Raw genomic sequence first — 20,506 nt, 5'->3', positions numbered from 1 at the left:
GCCACTTCCCAGTTCTTTCCACCTCACCACATAATTTACCACTTTCCATCACCTTTGTCTTTCCAATATTCACCTTCAGACCTTTTGCCTCCATACATTCCTTCCACTTGTTCATCTTCTCCTTCAGTCCATCCATAATTTCTGCAATCAACACCAGATCATCTGCATACAACAACTCCCACGGTAAACCCTCCTTTACGTTCCGAGCCAGCACCTCCATCACAGCTACAAATAGTAGTCGACTTAGTACCACCCCTGATGCACTCCCACCTTCACCTCAAACTCACCACTGTTCCCGTCCTTCATCCTTACGACTGTGCGCGCTCTTTTGTACATTGCCATCACTACTCTGATCAACCATTCCTCCACTCCTAACTTCCTCAATGCCCATGTCACTATTTCACGTGGAACCCTATTGAATGCTTTCTCCAGATCAACAAACCCCAGAAACAACTTCTTCCTCTTCTCCATGTACTTCTCCTGCAACTGCCTTACAACAAAAAGCGCGTCTGTCGTTCCGCTTCCTGGCATAAATCCAAACTGCATTTCGTCGATCTTCACTTTCTTCCTTATCCTCCAACACCTTTTCCAATACCTTTATTCCATGCTCTAAAAACTTCATCGCTCTACATGAGCCACAGTCCAGAGGGTCACCTTTCCCCTTGTATAGAGGGACGAGGGTACTCAGTCAACCTGGTCGACTCTATTTATTTATTTACCCTGCTGTTACCATACCGATATCAATTGAGATCATTTAGATACAATGTCATATCAATGATCAATTAAAAAACAAGACCAAAAGTCCAACAGTAGCGTAGCCGGGCTTGTAAAATATTATAAACCACAAACGCACAACCTTGCAACCTAAACCACAAGCTTTTTAAACAGTCGCTAATGCTGTTTATGACATTAAACAAAGAAATTTGGAGGAATCCCGACATCCATGAGGTAAGTTCTACTTACAGAACTGAGTGAACATCTACTGTAATCTATATACCCCACAAAGGTTGGAGGTGTACTCATTTACCAAGCAGCTAGCTAGCGCTTGCCAAGCCAGCCGTTCCTAATGGTTTTGAATGGAGTGCTTGCTCGAATGCTTTAACCACTTGGCGATCTCTCCACAAGAAACTTGGTAAATGAACCCAATGTTCTTGAGACCCGACCATAGAGAGACTGTAATCTATATACCCCAAAGAGGAATGACCTTTCCTGCCGCTCTCGAAATGAGCGGGTGTTTACGCCGTAATGATATCGTATACGTAATGACGTAGCAGGACGGCCGGACACAAAACTGCCGCTACTTTAATATATATAAAGATCTATATATAGATATATATTTAACCTCCAGTAACGTTGCCGTCACTACAAAGGGATTAGTGTTACGATTAGATTTACTATAATAATAACGTTATGTTATTATTACGAAAATATTATTTTTTTAAAACCGAGGTGAATTCCTTACTTCCGCGGTTACACCGCTTCAATCCATCAACTTTCCATTCACGACATTGGGATTAAAGTGTTATGGTTATATTTACAATAATATCTATATAATAATACCGTAAGGACTCGACTTTGTTATCCCTTTTACGCCGCACCCAGTGACCCGATGCCCACGGCACTAATGCATTTACGATCTACGAACCACGCTCTTTGTTTATCACCTGCAGCCATACTCGAAAAATCTGAATTAGCCGACGTTGGGGACCAAAATCATCCGATTAACGGCCGATACGACTCCATCGTATTGGCGTCTGCTGGGTGAAGGCGCAGCAAGCCGTCCGCTGATTGGACAGTCGAAGGCGACAGCAAGCCGTCCACTGAGTGGACAATCCTGAGCATGCATTCCGCCATTTGTGCCGGTGTCGTCGATCGCGCTGTACGCTAACCTCATCAGGTGGGTTTACCATAATTTCTTCCATATACTGTGATTACAACGAAGTGAAACCGATCAGCAGCCCATCAGTATCATATAAAGCAATAAATACCAAGGCTTCAGCTTCTGAAAGCTTAAAACAAAGTGTACTTCGCCGAGTGACGAAACGTAGGCGTAGGCCTCGGCCCTACCTATGCAGTTGTTGTTTCCGTTGTGTAAGGGGGGAAAAAAACAAACATTTTGGCCTCAGACCTTTGAGAGTACGTCGTTCCGTGAACTTTTTGAACGGGCCTCGTATGCCATGCTTCGTCAACGTTGGGTTGTTTTTAAATGATTTGAAGGATTACCTTAATCACCGTGAATAGAGCAGTTTATTGTTCCTCAAAGACTGGCTGCTACGTGCTAGCCAGTGTGTAAGTTGACTCAATATGATGGTAACTTTGCAATTTAGTCAGGTTCACGATGTTTTTTCGTTCAAAATTTTGGTAGATTAGCAAAACTATACATTTTTGGAATATTCAGAGCATGAGGAATCCAAAAATTAATGTTTACATTTGCGTAGACACCTTTGCGAAAATGACACTCAGGACAGTGATGAAGATCTGTAAAAGCATATTCCTGAACGGTATAGACCTCGTAGATCCTGTGTATAGGACTTATAGTTCAATCTGATACTACCTATAACTTCCTATAACAACCTATAACTTCAAAGGACTTGCAATATCATGTATTATGTAATACAGTTATATCACAAATATAAAGACAATGGTTTTCAATTACCTTTGTTTGTTGCTTTTCTATAATCCTGAGCACTATTTTGAGGCCTTTATTGGATTCCTTGACCCAGAAAACATAGGATTAGCATATTTAATTAAGTCTCTAGGTTGACTAGAAGCCGAGATCGCGCAAAATATGTATTTTATGGTGGCCATTTTGAAAATCCAAAATGGCGGCCATGCAGGTGTCTGTGCAAATGCCAACATTGATTTTCAGATTCTCCATGCTCTGAATATTCCAAAAATGTATAGTTTTGCTTATCTCCAAAAATTATGAACGAAATTATATTTGTTAACATAGCGAACCTGACTAATTCCTGCATTGTCTCTGAATCAGCAGGCTGAGTCATATTGGCGTAGGGTAGGTCATGATCAGCCCCCCCCCCCCCCCCTTTCGTTTCACCAACTCCTGCATCTGCCACCGTTCATGATTATCGAAGTAGGCTTTACCCTGTTCACGATAAGGTAGAAATCAGAGTTGTATACGAAGAGATAAAAGGATGGCATTGACTTCGAGACGGTACGTGATATTTTCAAAAGTATATCGTGGCGTTGTCATTTAAGTAGATTGCAATAAATACGTTGTTCATATACGCACTCTTCATTCTCATCTTTCTTCCTAACTCTTACTCGGACAAGCAAATCCCCTATGCCATCCATAATGGTACACTCTATCCATACACCACATCCTCCCTTCCGTGGATGTTCCACGGGTTTCGGCTAGTTATTATTATTACGAAAACGATAATACTGAAACGATACACCACTGTATTAAGAAACATGGGTTTAATTTGTCCGAAGCTGAAGGTGAGTCATAACGCCTAAGGCCTATACATACCGTATTGTTGGAAGAGACGCCGATGCTTTTGATATTTGATGGTCATTTTAACAATCGGTTTGTTTGTGTTTCACACTGAATGAAAAACATACAGATAGAGCATGGTGATTGTGATATATTACAGGTTTGACGATATGTACGGCATGAACGGCATTGAAATCCAAATGGCGGTGTGTGGAGAGTCAGCTGCAGCACCGCCATAATGACAGACGTAATCACATCACCCTGTCATGTGACCAGATTCTCAGCTCTGATTGGTATACGTTTGAGGGGACATACATACATAAATACATACATACATACATACATACATACGGACAAACACTGTTCTCTAGATGGCTCTGCCCGATGGGCTACGCCGTAAAAATTGCTTTCTTTTCTTTGATCACCTTTGGCATGTTGGAGTATTGTAGAGCATAACTTCTGGTAAATGGTCAAAAATCTAATTTAAACAAAACAAATTAATAACTTCAATGAAGTCGATAGCGTAGCCTGGTGTTGGGCTAGCGGCTAGGGTGCCAGCTTAGGATCCTGGGTTCGAATCCCGGTCGATCGCTGAATTAACGCCAGGGGGGTTGACTCAGCCTGTCATCCTTCCGAGGTCGGCTAATTGAGTACCAGTTCACTGGTAATTCCCTGCTTGTCGTAAAAAGGCGACAAAAAGGGTTGGCGGCAGGAAGGGCATCCGGCCGTAAAACGTTGCTTCAAAAAGGGGACAAAAAAAACAACAACAACCACGGTCCCCGAAAAAGGCTAACCCCCGCTTTGCGGGGAAAAATGGCCTCTAAAGGTTTTTTTATTTTTTTTAAATTTTTATGAAGTCGATAGCGTGCCATCGCAAATACCCATGGTTCCCACCTAAAGTAAAGTTGAAAGATGGCAAAATGTTCCACCAGGAATGACCTTTTGTATATGCCCTTTGTATTGCAATCCCCACCCTCCCCCAATTTTTTCAAAAAGCATGGGGATAAAAACACCTTGGGACAGCGCACGCACGCATACGCACACACGTGCACACACACACGCGCGCGCACACACACCTGCTCATATATCTCAGGTGTGAACCTGGGTGGGAAGGTTGGTGCCGGAGGAGGTGTTGCACGGCCGTCGTCATAAGAAGCAGGAGGGACACAGCCTATGCTGCGCCCACAGTTATAGTTACATTCCATTGTGTAACTGAATGGAGCACAAGGGTAAGTAGGATTATTACAATTATATAATGAATGAAATATCTCAATTCAACACAAAAATAGTGAAACTTTTTGGATATCTGATTCGGCAGACTGCCTTACATCTCCTTGCCTGTGTGTGATGCTGGTGGCTTTGTAGATGGCCACCCTGCCGCTGCCTTCCTTCGACTGCCCATCTCTCTTGTCCTTTGCGTACATATTCCTCTCTGAGAAGTTGCAGGCAGGGAAATCAAAGTGTGCGGTATTCATGGAAATTAACTTGGGAAAAAGCATGCTCTCCACCTGTGAATACAGACAGATGTGGAGACATCACGTCACACACTGGACACTGATGGATGAACCGGCTGATGCTATTTAGTTAGTAGAGTGCGTGTTACAGACCTGGTCGGCGTCATTCGGTAAGCAGTTTCCGTACATGAAGCAGCCGCGTTTAGACGCATGCCCGTGGAGATCAACGTAAAAGGCCAGGCCGCTGTCCTGAGAAACGTCCTCCGTGTCTGGCTCCTTGACCAAGAGGGTGAGGACTGTTTACAATCACTGTGCCCTGCATTCTCGCAAAATGTGCTGGCCTGGCACTGTGACACCATTTATTTGTCAGCGAAAGGTCCACAATGCAATCCCTTACCGTCCCATCATCTTCGACTTCGGGCAATGACTGCGAAGCTGTGGTTTTGCCTGGCTCCTCGCACGCGGGGCTGGCCGGAGGCTGAGATGTCTGTGGACCGAGGGGGTTTAAGACGCCAGTTGAACTTTCATCCGGAAGCACAGACAAGTCAGGATGAGAGAACCTTTCAGGGTTTAATCCTCCAAGTCTTTCGTCGTGCTGCATAGCACACACTGCAATCGTGAATAGAATAAAACCAGGCAGCATTTGGAATTGAGGAAGTCAAAGAAGTGGGAGGAGGTGAAAATAGACTCATTTAAGTTCAAACAAGAGAGTTCATACACGATACCTCACACAGTGTTCAAGTACATGATATACATTCAATTTCAATCAAACAATTAATTTATATATAGGTTTTTTTTTTTCATTCCAGAAGTTTAGCGCTATTGGATACACCATTGGATATACCTTATGAGATATACCTTACTGGACATTACCTTATTTTACCTTACCTTATTGGATATACCTTATTGGACATGTCCAAGGACTAAAAAACTGGAGGTTCTTGGAAGTGCAAATAAGGAGATGTGTTCTTCAGTGTTCAAGTATATAATTAAATTGAAATACAATAAAGATTGCAAAAGTTGTATAAATAAATTCGTTCTGGAATTTACCACTGTTGTCACAGTTTCTATTACACCACTCTATCTAACATGCTACATTAGTTATTCATGCCTGTTGTTTGTGTCCTTTATAACATCCTTAAAACAGTAAGTTTCCTGTTTGTCACGATTTTCAATCTTTTTTTAACTGCCAGGCAGACAGAGTAAAAATATTATCTCACTCCTCTCTGCGCACGTGTGATCGTGACAACTTCAGAGCCAATGTACTGATAAACTACAGGTGGGTTTTCTGATTCGTGTTCTGATTCGTATTCAAAATATAAGTTAAACTAAGTTGTTCCTCCATCAAAAACTAACCCAATTGCTTATCCCCACTTTTCGCTTTGCGTGCATGGGGTAAAAATGACAAATCTAATTTCGTAGTGTTTACTGTGTCATTAAAAACAAAATGTAGATCAGAAAACTCCATTTTTCTTCCTCTTAAAATTGTCACCGAACAGCACAAGGTTTGTACCCTTTGCTGTTTCACATAGTAACAAATTCTTCCCTTTTATATAAAAACCTTTCATGGTTAGAGAGCAAGTGAGACTTGTGGATATGGATAGAGAGCAGGGTGAGACTTGTAGATATGGATAGAGAGCAGGTGAAACTTGTAGATATGGATATAGAGCAGGGTGAGACTTGTGGATATGGATAGAGAGCAGGGTGAGACTTGTAGATATGGATATAGAGCAGGGTGAGACTTGTAAATATGGATAGAGAGCAGGGTGAGACTTGTAAATATGGATAGAGAGCAGGGTGAGACTTGTGGATATGGATAGAGAGCAGGTGAAACTTGTAGATATGGATATAGAGCAGGGTGAGACTTCTGGATATGGATAGAGAGCAGGGTGAGACTTGTGGATATGAATAGAGAGCAGGGTGAGACTTGTAGATGTGGATATAGAGCAGGGTGAGACTTGTAGATATGAATAGAGAGCAGATGAGACTTGTAGATATGGATATAGAGCAGGGTGAGACTTGTAGATATGGATATAGAGCAGATGAGACTTGTGGATATGGCTATAGAGCAGGGTGAGACTTGTAGATATGGATAGAGAGCAGGTGAAACTTGTAGATATGGATATAGAGCAGGGTGAGACTTGTGGATATGGATAGAGAGCAGGGTGAGACGTGTGGATATGAATAGAGAGCAGGGTGAGGCTTGTAGATGTGGATATAGAGCAGGGTGAGACTTGCAGATATGAATAGAGAGCAGATGAGACTTGTAGATATGGATATAGAGCAGGGTGAAACTTGTCAATATAGATATAGAGCAGATGAGACTTGTGGATATGGCTATAGAGCAGGGTGAGACTTGTAGATATGGATATAGAGCAGGGTGAGACTTGCAGATATGGATATAGAGCAGATGAGACATGTGGATATGGATACAGAGCAGATGAGACTTGTGGATATGGATATAGAGCAGGGTGAGACTTGTGGATATGGATAGAGAGCAGGGTGAGACTTGTGGATATGAATAGAAAGCAGGGTGAGACTTGTAGATGTGGATATAGAGCAGGGTGAGACTTGCAGATATGAATAGAGAGCAGATGAGACTTGTAGATATGGATATAGAGCAGGGTGAGACTTGTCGATATAGATATAGAGCAGATGAGACTTGTGGATATGGCTATAGAGCAGGGTGAGACTTGTAGATATGGATAGAGAGCAGGGTGAGACTTGCAGATATGGATATAGAGCAGATGAGACATGTGGATATGGATACAGAGCAGATGAGACTTGTGGATATGGATATAGAGCAGGGTGAGACTTGTGGATATGGATAGAGAGCAGGGTGAGACTTGTAGATATGGATATAGAGCAGGGTGAGACTTGTAGATATGGATATAGAGCACATGAGACTAGTGGATATGGATGTAGAGCAGGGTGAGACTTGTGGCTATGGATGTAGAGCATGGTGAGACTTGTGGATATGGATATAGAGCAGGGTGAGACTTGTGGATATGGATAGAGAGCAGGGTGAGACTTGTGGGTATGGATAGAGAGCAGGGTGAGACTTGTGGATATGGATAGAGAGCAGGGTGAGACTTGTGGATGTGGAGAGAGAGCAGGGTGAGACTTGTAGATATGGATATAGAGCAGGGTGAGTCTTGTGGATATGGATAGAGAGCAGGGTGAGACTTGTGGATATGGATATAGAGCAGGGTGAGACTTGTAGATATGGATAGAGAGCAGGTGAAACTTGTAGATATGGATATAGAGCAGGGTGAGACTTGTGGATATGAATAGAGAGCATGGTGAGACTTGTAGATGTGGATATAGAGCAGGGTGAGACTTGTAGATATGAATAGAGAGCAGATGAGACTTGTAGATGTGGATATAGAGCAGGGTGAGACTTGTAGATATGAATAGAGAGCAGGGTGAGACTTGTAGATATGGATATGGAGCAGATGAGACTTGTGGATATGGATATAGAGCAGATGAGACTTGTGGATATGGATATAGAGCAGATGAGACTTGTGGATATGGATATAGAGCAGATGAGACTTGTGGATATGGATATAGAGCAGAGGGGACTTGTAGATATGGATAGAGAGCAGGGTGAGACTTGTAGATATGGATATAGAGCAGGGTGAGACTTGCAGATATGGATATTGTTGCGAATATGGAATTTGGCCTCCATATCCGCTTGTAAATATTCCCCTATTTTCTCCAATACTCCCCAACTTTCCCCAATCCCCCATTCCCTAGTCCCATTGCATGTAAATAACAATCAGTAGAGCCGACCTTCCCCTTATTCCCCCATTAAATGTCGTGCCCAGGTCCACCGCACCACACGTAGACAACTTTCGGACATCTTCCTAGTTATTCTTATTCTATGTCAGTTAAGGCCTCGTTTCCATTAATTATGACTCTTCGTTGCACCAGAATGTGATTATATGGCATCAGTAGTGAGTTTAGGACCTTTCCCATACCTCCTCCCATCTTCTTCCCCAAACAACAACAATAACAACAACTACAACAACAATTACAACTACGACTACAACAACAGAGGGGCGGGGAGTGTGCGTCCTCACACCGGCTCGGTTACCCGCCATGACCATGCGCTCCACGGCGTTACCCCGAAGGGGCTGGCTGTCAGCTCCTCGTCAGGGGCGGAGCCAGTAACCCCCCCACGCACCCAATGAGAAGCAACGTGCCGATTCCATCTGGGGCGGAGCTAACGAGCCGAGGGCGTGTCACTCCCCGCCGGATATACGCGGCCCCGCGCCGGATGTGAAAAGAGATGCGCCTCAGCTTGGAGAGAGAAGCCACCGCCACCCCCAGCGCGACGATACCTCCCCGCATCTTTGGACCGGACCGGACCGTACTGTACCCTGCCCCGAGCCCAGGAGGACCTGGAGCCATCGATACCCGCTTTCCTGTCATCAACCCCCGTGTGAGTCAGCCGTTGTCCCGTTTGTCTGTCGTCTGTCCGGGGTTAATATAAGAGTGTGTCTAAGTGCCTGTCTTTCTGTGATTATACCTCTAGCCCCTGTAATCTGACCTTTCCGTACGAATATAATCTCCTCCGGAGGTCTTGAGAATTGAAACATTGGTGTCGTATTGTGTTATTGTAATCCAGCCGGGTGTCTTCTTTTTCTTATTGAGCCAGCATCGCGCGACTAGTCAACGTTCGGGCACAATCGGGTAACTTGTGCAGACGTGGTCATACCATAAAACCGCTCGGTAAATAACATCCAAGCCACGTCTGTAACAATTGGTGTCGAGGAGTGGAATTCGAACCCGGGACTAAATTTATTAGGCCCAAATTGGTAACAAGTAGAATCGATTCGGAGCGCGTTTCCCGCGCGAAATTATAACGGCGAAATTTGAATTTGTTTTACGAAAATAAAATAAAAAACCGAATTTTGAAAGTCGCGCTATGGCGGGTCAAGACAGCTGGGGTCCGGTAAAGGAGAGTGAGGTAGGGTCGGTCCAGGACCAAATTGAGGGACATGAGGGACATGAGGAGAGCGAAACAGCGGGGGTAGCAGGTGCACAAAATGGCGCTCTCGCGCACGATGCTTCAGGCGTGCAAAAAGGCGCCTCGCTGGTCACCGTGCGCGCGACCGAAGTAGCGCCGCTGGGAAGATTGGAACTTTTTTTTATACAAATGACGGCCCTTATGGAAAAGAATAGTGAGCGATTGGAAAACCAAATGGGGGTAATGAGGGACGAAGCGAGGGCTCGGAGTGAGCAATTGGGGGTAATGAGGGACGAAGCGAGGGGTACCGGTGAGAAGTTAGACAATAATTTTGAGGAGTTAGACAAGAAAATTGGGAAGTTAGACAATAATTTTGAGGGGTTAGACAACGGGATAAAAGAGGTGAAACATGGGTTAACGGGGGTAGAAAATAGAATGGCTGCCCAGGAGAATCAGATAGAGGGAGTGAAAAATGGGTTAGAGGGGTTAGAAAACAGTATGGAAGGCAAATTGAGGGACATGAGGGACCAAGCGGAAAGGGAAGTTAACCAAATGGGGCAGCAGATAGAGGGGGTCAGAATGGGGGTAGAAGCCAAACTGGATGCTCACAGGGAGGAAATGGAGCAGATGAGGGTGGCATCTGGGCAGGAGATGCAAGTGATGGGAGAAGAGATCAGAAGAGGAGTGAGTGAGGAGGTCGGAGGAGTGCGCGAGGAGGTGAGGCACTGTGAGGAGCACATGGAAAAGGAGGTGAGAAAGGGGACTGTAAAGTTACAAGGGGGCATAGAGGACCTGACGCAGGAGGTGGAGCAGCTGACGGTGGGACAGACGGAGTTAGTGGAGCAGGTTCAAAGGAACACTGCGGTATTAGGAGGTTTAAAGGCGACACAGAAAGAACTAAAAAACGACTTAATAGCGACAAAGAGGGAATGTCAGATAGTACGTGAGGGACTGACAACGAGGCTGGACGAGGTGATAGAGGTAAGGGAGACAAAGGACCGGCAGGTGAGGACGCACCTGGAAACGGTCAAGGTAGCCTTAGAGGATGAGCTTGAGGAGACGTACCGGGGAATAAAGGAGGTGAAGCAGAAATTAGAGGAAGTGGAAGAAGGGGTGAGCGAAATTAAGAAGCGACGGAGAGAGGATAAGAAAGAGATAAAGGAGGAGGTAAAAGAATTGGTCCAAAGTCTGTGTTTGGATCGTGATGTGCTCATTAACCGGATGAGGGATTCGCAGGTGATGGAGGAGAAGCGAAGAGGAAGAGGACCTGGTGTAAGTGGTGACCAATATGGTCGTGCGTATGATGCGCCAGGGGATTTAAGAAGCTTGGGGGTCGAGATGGACCCGGGTGTTCGTGAGAGGCCGTTGGTGAAGTGTGCGACAGGTCTGGTGTGCGAAAGAGGAGGTGTGCGAGAAAGTCCGACTCTGGGGTGTGTGAGGAAAAAGTGCGTGCCAAGGAGTGAGGGTGCTGGCGAGAGTGAGTCGGTCGTAGCGTGTGTGCGAGGGAGCACATGGAAGCGCGGGGTGGTGAGTGTTACAGAGGGTGTGACGGGAGAGTGTGCGCAAGAGTGTGCGCGAGAAAGGTGTGTGACGGACAGGTGCATGAGGAAAGAGTGCGCTGTCAGAAGTAAGGAAGAGTGTCCACCTGTGGTGAGTGTTACAGAGGGTGTAACGGGAGAGTGTGCGCGAGAAAGGTGTGTGACGGGCAGGTGCACGAGGAAAGAGTGCGCTGTCAAGAGTAAGGGTGAGTGCGCTGTCAGGAATGGAGGTGAAAGTAGTGGGAGTGACATGGAGCGTGAGTTAGTTGTGACAGGTGAGCGAGGATGTACACCTGGGATGGAAGGATGCACACCTGGAATGGTAGAGCGTGAGTGGGAATGCACGCTGGAGTTGGTGGTGAGGCACGTGATTGGGTGTGCGAATGAGGGCACACCTGTGATTGTCACAGAGGAGGTGACCGCGGAGGGGGCGCGAAGCGGTGTATTGGTGAGGTGTGCGAGCAACGAATGTGTGCCAAAGTGTTCGGTGGTCAGGTGTGTGACCAAGGCTGTGAGTGGAATGGGTGTACCTGGGTGTGTAAGGAAAGGTACGAGGAGCATGGGCACGGCTGGATGTGTGAGCAAGGAACGGGCTGCGGGGTGTAAGCGTCCAGGTGAAGCATCGACGTTACACGGGTTAGAGGTTAGAGCGACTTTTAGCCGAAGCAGGCCCTCGGTGCGTGCCGGGCCTCGCTTTGAACGGCCGCGTCCAGGCTCCACTAGGCGGAGCTGGCAGCCCGATAGAAAGGGTCGTCATGGCGACCACTTTTTGGTGAGACGTGCCGGCAGGTCGAGATCGGGGCATTGGATGGCTCCGTGCCGAGATGGTGCGTGGGATCTCGGCCCGGGTAAACCTCCTTCCCTGCACCGAATGCGGGACGCACCCAGCCGCTGGCACAAAACAACCAGCATCCATTGCTTGGCTTTACGAAGCCGGGCTTTGGACAGGGATTGGCGCACCGAGAGGTATTAGTGAGTCGACTGGGTGATGAGGTTAGTGTATTGGACCCAAAATTAGAGAAAAACAAAATTTGATGATTGGCAAGGGATTGGCAGTAGTGATTGGCAGATGATGGGCAGTGATTGGCAAATTTTTAATTTGTTGCAATTTGATGTGCAAAATTGGTAGTGAGAGGCCCCCGATGTGGTGGGATGGCATCCTTGCCACCCTTCCCATGTGGTGGGGCAAAGGAGCAATAGTTTATGGGGTGTATGGCAGTGAAAACTAGCCCGGGTGGGTTAGGATATGGTGTGTAGGGATCTAGAAGAGATTGACATTAGGTAACGTTAAGTTTAGTTAGTGACTGATACCTGTAGTGGGGACGCAGGTAGTTTAGTATGGATTATAATGACGAGGGAGCGCAATAGTTTAAAGGGACGACTGGGAAGCGCAAGTTTCAGAAGGGAGTAGTTAGCTGAGATGATGCCGTGTTTGTGAGAATTGAACAGGTGTGATTGCACAGGTGTGCAACTGGACAGGTGTGTGGAGCAGTGTATGAGTAGTGAGTGTGTGGATCAGCGCGAATGCGCTTGGGGAGAGAAGGGTGCAGGTGGCACCAGGTGTGAGAGCACAGGTGTGCAGGTACAGGTGTGTGGAGAGAGTTGGAGTGAGTGGTACGGAGTGGTGTGCATGGTGCGAAGGTGTGGATGGGGGAAGAGTGGACCCCTTTCACGAGTACCCGGGGCGGGTAGTGTAAGTGTTAGGTAGAGGGTGCAGGTAAATTGTGGTTGGATATTGGCATTTGTGGTGCGGTTGCAGAATGGTGTTGTGAATGGGTGCATTAGTGTTGTGGAAATGGCTGGGCGTGTAGCCTGTTAGTGTGTGTAGTTGGTTGGGCACTCCACCACTGTGAGGATGTCGGCCAGGTGAGGCCGCAGGTGGGCTCTGGGAGCCGGTAGAGTTGTGGATGGGGCCCGAGGATCCGGAGGACGGACCCGGGTAGCCCAGTGCCAGAGAGGGCACCGAGTGGGGAGAGTGCGAGAGGGCCTTCCCCAGGTAGTTAGGTTAGGGTAAGGAGCAGGTAAGCTCGGAGGCAACTGCAGTGGTGGAGGTGTGCAGGTGGGTAGACCCGCTGGGAGAGGTACACGCCACAGCCCAGAAATTGTGCGAGGGCACCGGGAGATGAATCGGGGGAGTGAGACCCCAAATTGAAAAGCACCACAGTTTGGCCAATGGGAATTGGTTTTTAGAACCCATAGTGTAAGAGGGCCAATGGTTTGGCCGGAGAGAGACCCCGGGTAGTGTAAAGTTGTTAAAGTCATTTAGGAAATAGTTAGGATTGATGAACCTGTCGCACCATACGCAGCCACTTACCTGTGGTGATGATGATGACTCCACACCTGTGTTTTCTTTGTTTTGTTGCAGGAGATGAATCGCTGTGTGGATTTGTGAGACGCATCACGACGTGGATGAGACATTGGGGTGATTCCATCTCTCCCTCCCTAGGAGGGACTGATGATGAATTGGTTATGGCAAATTATGATGTTGAGTTGGAGATGGCAAATTTTGATGAGAGTTGAAAATGGCAAATTTGATTGGTTAGGAGGGAGAGAAGACGAATTTGGTTTATGGGAGGAACGGGGAAGACAGTAGGGATGTTTGTTGATTTGTAAAGTAGATGTTTATGGGTAGTGTTGTGTTTTGTGGATACAGTAAGGGGTAAGGGAGGGGCCATGTAGGTTACCTGGTGGGGGGGGGGGGGCGTACGATAGGAACGTACCTGTCTCACCTGGTTCCCATGTGCCCCCAGTGTGCATCACCTTACATTGCGTGCACTTTTGCGCCCTTACCACCTTACTCACTTGTTTCTTCTTTTGTCTCCCACCTCCGAGGATCTGGCTTTGGGGTAGAGAGAGAGGAGAGAGAGGTGCTGGCTGCGCAGTTGTGGGCCTGCACTTTCGCTGTTTGCTGCCGGGATCGATACACCATATGGACCGCAATGTTTGTGGCCACCCACAATGGACCGCAGTTCGTTTGCGGCCAAGCACCACCCGGGGATGGACCTATGGATCAACGTGGCACCTATGCCATACAGGTGAACCACTAATAGTTAACACCACCAAGTGCACCACAAGAAGAGCAAGAGACACCTGCAGGGTTAGGGGTTGTCGAATTTATTTTTATTCCAATGAACAATGGTGACTGCACCGATTGGTGGTGGGGTGGTGCTGTTGATGCTCGGGAAGGGTGCTCTGCACGTTATTAAAGGCCGTCGGCCACAGAGCACTCGTGGGTTGGTGTATCGATGTTGGCAAGCGCGCTCTCTCTATGCATAACATCTGCATGTGTTCCTCCAAAAACAGGTCCTGGATCGTAGTGTAAATAGCAGCGTAGTCTTGTAAATAATGCTCCCTACCGGCTGTATGTTTAGTTTGAGGATTCTTTCCGGATTCGGTTATCCTGTGGGTGTGTTTCTGTGAGGAGAAGGGTGCAACGTCGCAGGGGGACATATTTACTCATTTGTGAATATCTGTAAAACTGTCGCACTCAGGGTAGAGTTAATAGTAGAGGGAACTACATTGCGTGCCACACTAAAGTAGGTAAAAATTTATCGGGTCGGGACGCCCCGAGGGTAGAGAAGGGTGCAATGTTGCGAATATGGAATTTGGCCTCCATATCCGCTTGTAAATATTCCCCTATTTTCTCCAATACTCCCCAACTTTCCCCAATCCCCCATTCCCTAGTCCCATTGCATGTAAATAACAATCAGTAGAGCCGACCTTCCCCTTATTCCCCCATTAAATGTCGTGCCCAGGTCCACCGCACCACACGTAGACAACTTTCGGACATCTTCCTAGTTATTCTTATTCTATGTCAGTTAAGGCCTCGTTTCCATTAATTATGACTCTTCGTTGCACCAGAATGTGATTATATGGCATCAGTAGTGAGTTTAGGACCTTTCCCATACCTCCTCCCATCTTCTTCCCCAAACAACAACAATAACAACAACTACAACAACAATTACAACTACGACTACAACAACAGAGGGGCGGGGAGTGTGCGTCCTCACACCGGCTCGGTTACCCGCCATGACCATGCGCTCCACGGCGTTACCCCGAAGGGGCTGGCTGTCAGCTCCTCGTCAGGGGCGGAGCCAGTAACCCCCCCACGCACCCAATGAGAAGCAACGTGCCGATTCCATCTGGGGCGGAGCTAACGAGCCGAGGGCGTGTCACTCCCCGCCGGATATACGCGGCCCCGCGCCGGATGTGAAAAGAGATGCGCCTCAGCTTGGAGAGAGAAGCCACCGCCACCCCCAGCGCGACGATACCTCCCCGCATCTTTGGACCGGACCGGACCGTACTGTACCCTGCCCCGAGCCCAGGAGGACCTGGAGCCATCGATACCCGCTTTCCTGTCATCAACCCCCGTGTGAGTCAGCCGTTGTCCCGTTTGTCTGTCGTCTGTCCGGGGTTAATATAAGAGTGTGTCTAAGTGCCTGTCTTTCTGTGATTATACCTCTAGCCCCTGTAATCTGACCTTTCCGTACGAATATAATCTCCTCCGGAGGTCTTGAGAATTGAAACATTGGTGTCGTATTGTGTTATTGTAATCCAGCCGGGTGTCTTCTTTTTCTTATTGAGCCAGCATCGCGCGACTAGTCAACGTTCGGGCACAATCGGGTAACTTGTGCAGACGTGGTCATACCATAAAACCGCTCGTTAAATAACATCCAAGCCACGTCTGTAACAATATAGAGCAGATGAGACTTGTGGATATCGCTATAGAGCAGGGTGAGACTTGTAGATATGGATATAGAGCAGCGTGAGACTTGTAGACATGGATATAGAGCAGATGAGACTTGTGGATATGGATATAGAGCAGATGAGACTTGTGGATATGGATATAGAGCAGGGTGAGACTTGTGGATATGGATAGAGAGCAGGGTGAGACTTGTAGATATGGATATAGAGCAGGGTGAGACTTGTAGATATGGATATAGAGCAGATGAGACTTGTGGATATGGCTACAGAGCAGGGTGAGACTTGTAGATATGGATATAGAGCAGGGTGAGACTTGCAGATATGGATATAGAGCAGATGAGACATGTGGATATGGATATAGAGCAGATGAGACTTGTGGATATGGATATAGAGCAGGGTGAGACTTGTAGATATGGATATAGAGCAGATGAGACTTGTGGATATGGATGTAGAGCAGGGTGAGACTTGTGGATATGGATATCGAGCAGGGTGAGACTTGTAAATATGGATATAGAGCAGATGAGACTTGTGGATATGGATGTAGAGCATGGTGAGACTTGTGGATATGGATATAGAGCAGGGTGAGACTTGTGGATATGGATAGAGAGCAGGGTGAGACTTGTGGGTATGGATAGAGAGCAGGGTGAGACTTGTGGATATGGATAGAGAGCAGGGTGAGACTTGTGGATATGGAGAGAGAGAGCAGGGTGAGACTTGTGGGTATGGATAGAGAGCAGGGTGAGACTTGTGGATATTGATATTGAGCAGGGTGAGACTTGTAGATATTGATATAGAGCAGGGTGAGACTTGTGGATATGGATAGAGAGCAGGTGAGACTTGTGGATGTGGAGAGAGAGAGCAGTGTGAGACTTGTAGATATTGATATAGAGCAGGGTGAGACTTGTAGATATTGATAGAGAGCAGGTGAGACTTGTGAATATGGATAGAGAGCAGGGTGAGACTTGTAGATATTGACATAGAGCAGGGTGAGACTTGTAGATATGGATAGAGAGCAGGTGAAACTTGTAGATATGGATATAGAGCAGGGTGAGACTTGTGGATATGAATAGAGAGCAGGGTGAGACTTGTAGATGTGGATATAGAGCAGGGTGAGACTTGTAGATATGGATAGAGAGCAGGGTGAGACTTGCAGATATGAATAGAGAGCAGGGTGAGACTTGTAGACATGAACAGAGAGCAGGGTGAGACTTGTGGATATGGATATAGAGCAGGGTGAAACTTGTGGATATGAATATAGAGCAGGGTGAGACTTGTAGATATGAATAGAGAGCAGATGAGACTTGTAGATATGGATATAGCGCAGGGTGAGACTTGTGGATATGGATATAGAGCAGGGTGAGACTTGTAGATATGGATATAGAGCACGGTGAGACTTGTGGATATGGATATAGAGCAGGGTGAGACTTGTAGATATGGATATGGAGCAGATGAGACTTGTGGATATGGATATAGAGCAGATGAGACTTGTGGATATGGATATAGAGCAGATGAGACTTGTGGATATGGATATAGAGCAGATGAGACTTGTGGATATGGATATAGAGCAGATGAGACTTGTGGATATGGATATAGAGCAGGGTGAGACTTGTAGATATGGATAGAGAGCAGGGTGAGACTTGTAGATATGGATATAGAGCAGGGTGAGACTTGTAGATATGGATATAGAGCAGATGAGACTTGTGGATATGGCTATAGAGCAGGGTGAGACTTGTAGATATGGATATAGAGCAGGGTGAGACTTGTAGATATGGATATAGAGCAGGGTGAGACTTCTAGATATGGCTATAGAGCAGGGTGAGACTTGTGGATATGGATATAGAGCAGGGTGAGACTTGTGGATATGGATATAGAGCAGGGTGAGACTTGTAGATATGGATAGAGAGCAGGGTGAGACTTGTAGATGTGGATATAGAGCAGGGTGAGACTTGTAGATATGAATAGAGAGCAGATGAGACTTGGAGATATGGATGCAGAGCAGGGTGAGACTTGTGGATATGGATAGAGAGCAGGGTGAGACTTGTAGATATGAATAGAGAGCAGGGTGAGACTTGTAGATATGAATATAGAGCAGGGTGAGACTTGAAGATATGAATAGAGAGCAGATGAGACTTGTAGATATGGATATAGAGCAGGGTGAGACTTGTGGATATGGATATAGAGCAGGGTGAGACTTGTGGATATGGATATAGAGCAGGGTGAGACTTGTAGATATGGATATAGAGCAGGGTGAGACTTGTAGATATGGATATAGAGCAGGGCGAGACTTGTAGATATGGATATAGAGCAGGGTGAGACTTGTAGATATGAATAGAGAGCAGGGTGAGACTTGTAGATATGAATAGAGAGCAGGGTGAGACTTGTGGATATGGATATAGAGCAGGGTGAGACTTGTAGATATGGATATGGAGCAGATGAGACTTGTAGATATGGAGCAGATGAGACTTGTGGATATGGATATAGAGCAGATGAGACTTGTGGATATGGATATAGAGCAGATGAGACTTGTGGATATGGATATAGAGCAGGGTGAGACTTGTAGATATGGATAGAGAGCAGGGTGAGACTTGTAGATATGGATATAGAGCAGGGTGAGACTTCTAGATATGGATATAGAGCAGATGAGACTTGTGGATATGGCTATAGAGCAGGGTGAGACTTGTAGATATGGATATAGAGCAGCGTGAGACTTGTAGATATGGATATAGAGCAGATGAGACTTGTGGATATGGATATAGAGCAGATGAGACTTGTGGATATGGATATAGAGCAGGGTGAGACTTGTGGATATGGATAGAGAGCAGGGTGAGACTTGTAGATATGGATATAGAGCAGGGTGAGACTTGTAGATATGGATATAGAGCAGATGAAACGAGTGGATATGGATGTAGAGCAGGGTGAGACTTGTGGATATGGATATCGAGCAGGGTGAAACTTGTAGATATGGATATAGAGCAGATGAGACTTATAGAGCAGGGTGAGACTTGTAGATATGGATATAGAGCAGGGTGAGACTTGTGGATATGGATATAGAGCAGATGAGACTTGTAGATATGGATATAGAGCAGATGAGACTTGTGGATATGGATATAGAGCAGGGTGAGACTTGTAGATGTGGATAGAGAGCAGGGTGAGACTTGTAGATATGAATAGAGAGCAGGGTGAGACTTGTAGATATGAATAGAGAGCAGATGAGACTTGTAGATATGGATATAGAGCAGGGTGAGACTTGTAGATGTGGATATAGAGCAGGGTGAGACTTGTAGATGTGGATAGAGAGCAGGGTGAGACTTGTAGATATGAATAGAGAGCAGATGAGACTTGTAGATATGGATATAGAGCAGATGAGACTTGTAGATATGGATATAGAGCAGATGAGACTTGTGGATATGGATATAGAGCAGGGTGAGACTTGTAGATATGGATAGAGAGCAGGGCGAGACTTGCAGATATGAATAGAGAGCATGGTGAGAGTTGTATATATGAATAGAGAGCAGGGTGAGACTTGTAGATATGGATATAGAGCAGGGTGAGACTTGTAGATATGGATATGGAGCAGATGAGACTTGTGGATATGGATATAGAGCAGATGAGACTTGTGGATATGGATATAGAGCAGATGAGACTTGTGGATATGGATATCGAGCAGATGAGACTTGTGGACATGGAAATAGAGCAGGGTGAGACTTGTAGATATGGATAGAGAGCAGGGTGAGACTTGTAGATATGGATATAGAGCAGGGTGAGACTTGTAGATATGGATACAGAGCAGATGAGACTTGTGGATATGGATATAGAGCAGTGTGAGACTTGTAGATATGGATATAGAGCAGATGAGACTTGTGGATATGGATATAGAGCATGGTGAGACTTGTGGATATGGATAGAGAGCAGGGTGAGACTTGTAGATATGGATATAGAGCAGGGTGAGACTTGTAGATCTGGATATAGAGCAGATGAGACTTTGGATATGGATGTAGAGCAGGGTGAGACTTGTGGATATGGATATCGAGCAGGGTGAGACTTGTAGATATGGATATAGAGCAGATGAGACTTGTAGATATGGATATAGAGCAGGGTGAGACTTGTAGATATGGATATAGAGCAGATGAGACTTGTGGGTATGGATGTAGAGCAGGGTGAGACTTATGGATATTGAGCAGGGTGAGACTTGTAGATATGGATATTGAGCAGGGCGAGACTTGTAGATGTGGATAGAGAGCAGGGTGAGACTTGTAGATATGGATAGAGAGCAGGGTGAGACTTGTAGATATGGATAGAGAGCAGGGTGAGACTTGTAGATATGGATAGAGAGCAGGGTGAGACTTGTAGATATGGATAGAGAGCAGGGTGAGACTTGTAGATA

At 46.2% G+C, this 20,506-nt stretch overlaps 1 protein-coding gene across 4 annotated transcripts in view; it reads right to left on the bottom strand.

The window, feature by feature from the left end:
* AGBL5 (AGBL carboxypeptidase 5) overlaps positions 1-20,506 on the bottom strand; it is a 77,205-nt gene that overhangs the window by 6,565 nt on the left and 50,134 nt on the right. For all 4 annotated transcript variants that reach the window (XM_078773356.1, XM_068108094.2, XM_078773358.1 and 1 more), the window contains 4 exons: positions 5,306-5,517; positions 5,062-5,184; positions 4,793-4,962; positions 4,531-4,666 (listed from right to left, as the gene is read on the bottom strand). In XM_078773356.1, coding sequence (XP_078629482.1) covers positions 4,531-4,666; positions 4,793-4,962; positions 5,062-5,184; positions 5,306-5,517 — 641 coding nt within the window. The remainder of the gene's footprint in view (positions 1-4,530; positions 4,667-4,792; positions 4,963-5,061; positions 5,185-5,305; positions 5,518-20,506) is intronic.

The sequence above is a fragment of the Myxine glutinosa genome, chromosome 2, assembly GCF_964187855.1.
Source record: "Myxine glutinosa chromosome 2, kmMyxGlut1.1, whole genome shotgun sequence".
NCBI classification, from domain to species: Eukaryota; Metazoa; Chordata; class Myxini; order Myxiniformes; family Myxinidae; genus Myxine; species Myxine glutinosa.
The sequence above is the reverse complement of the archived record's forward strand: the minus strand, read 5'-3'. Positions and strand labels throughout refer to the sequence as shown.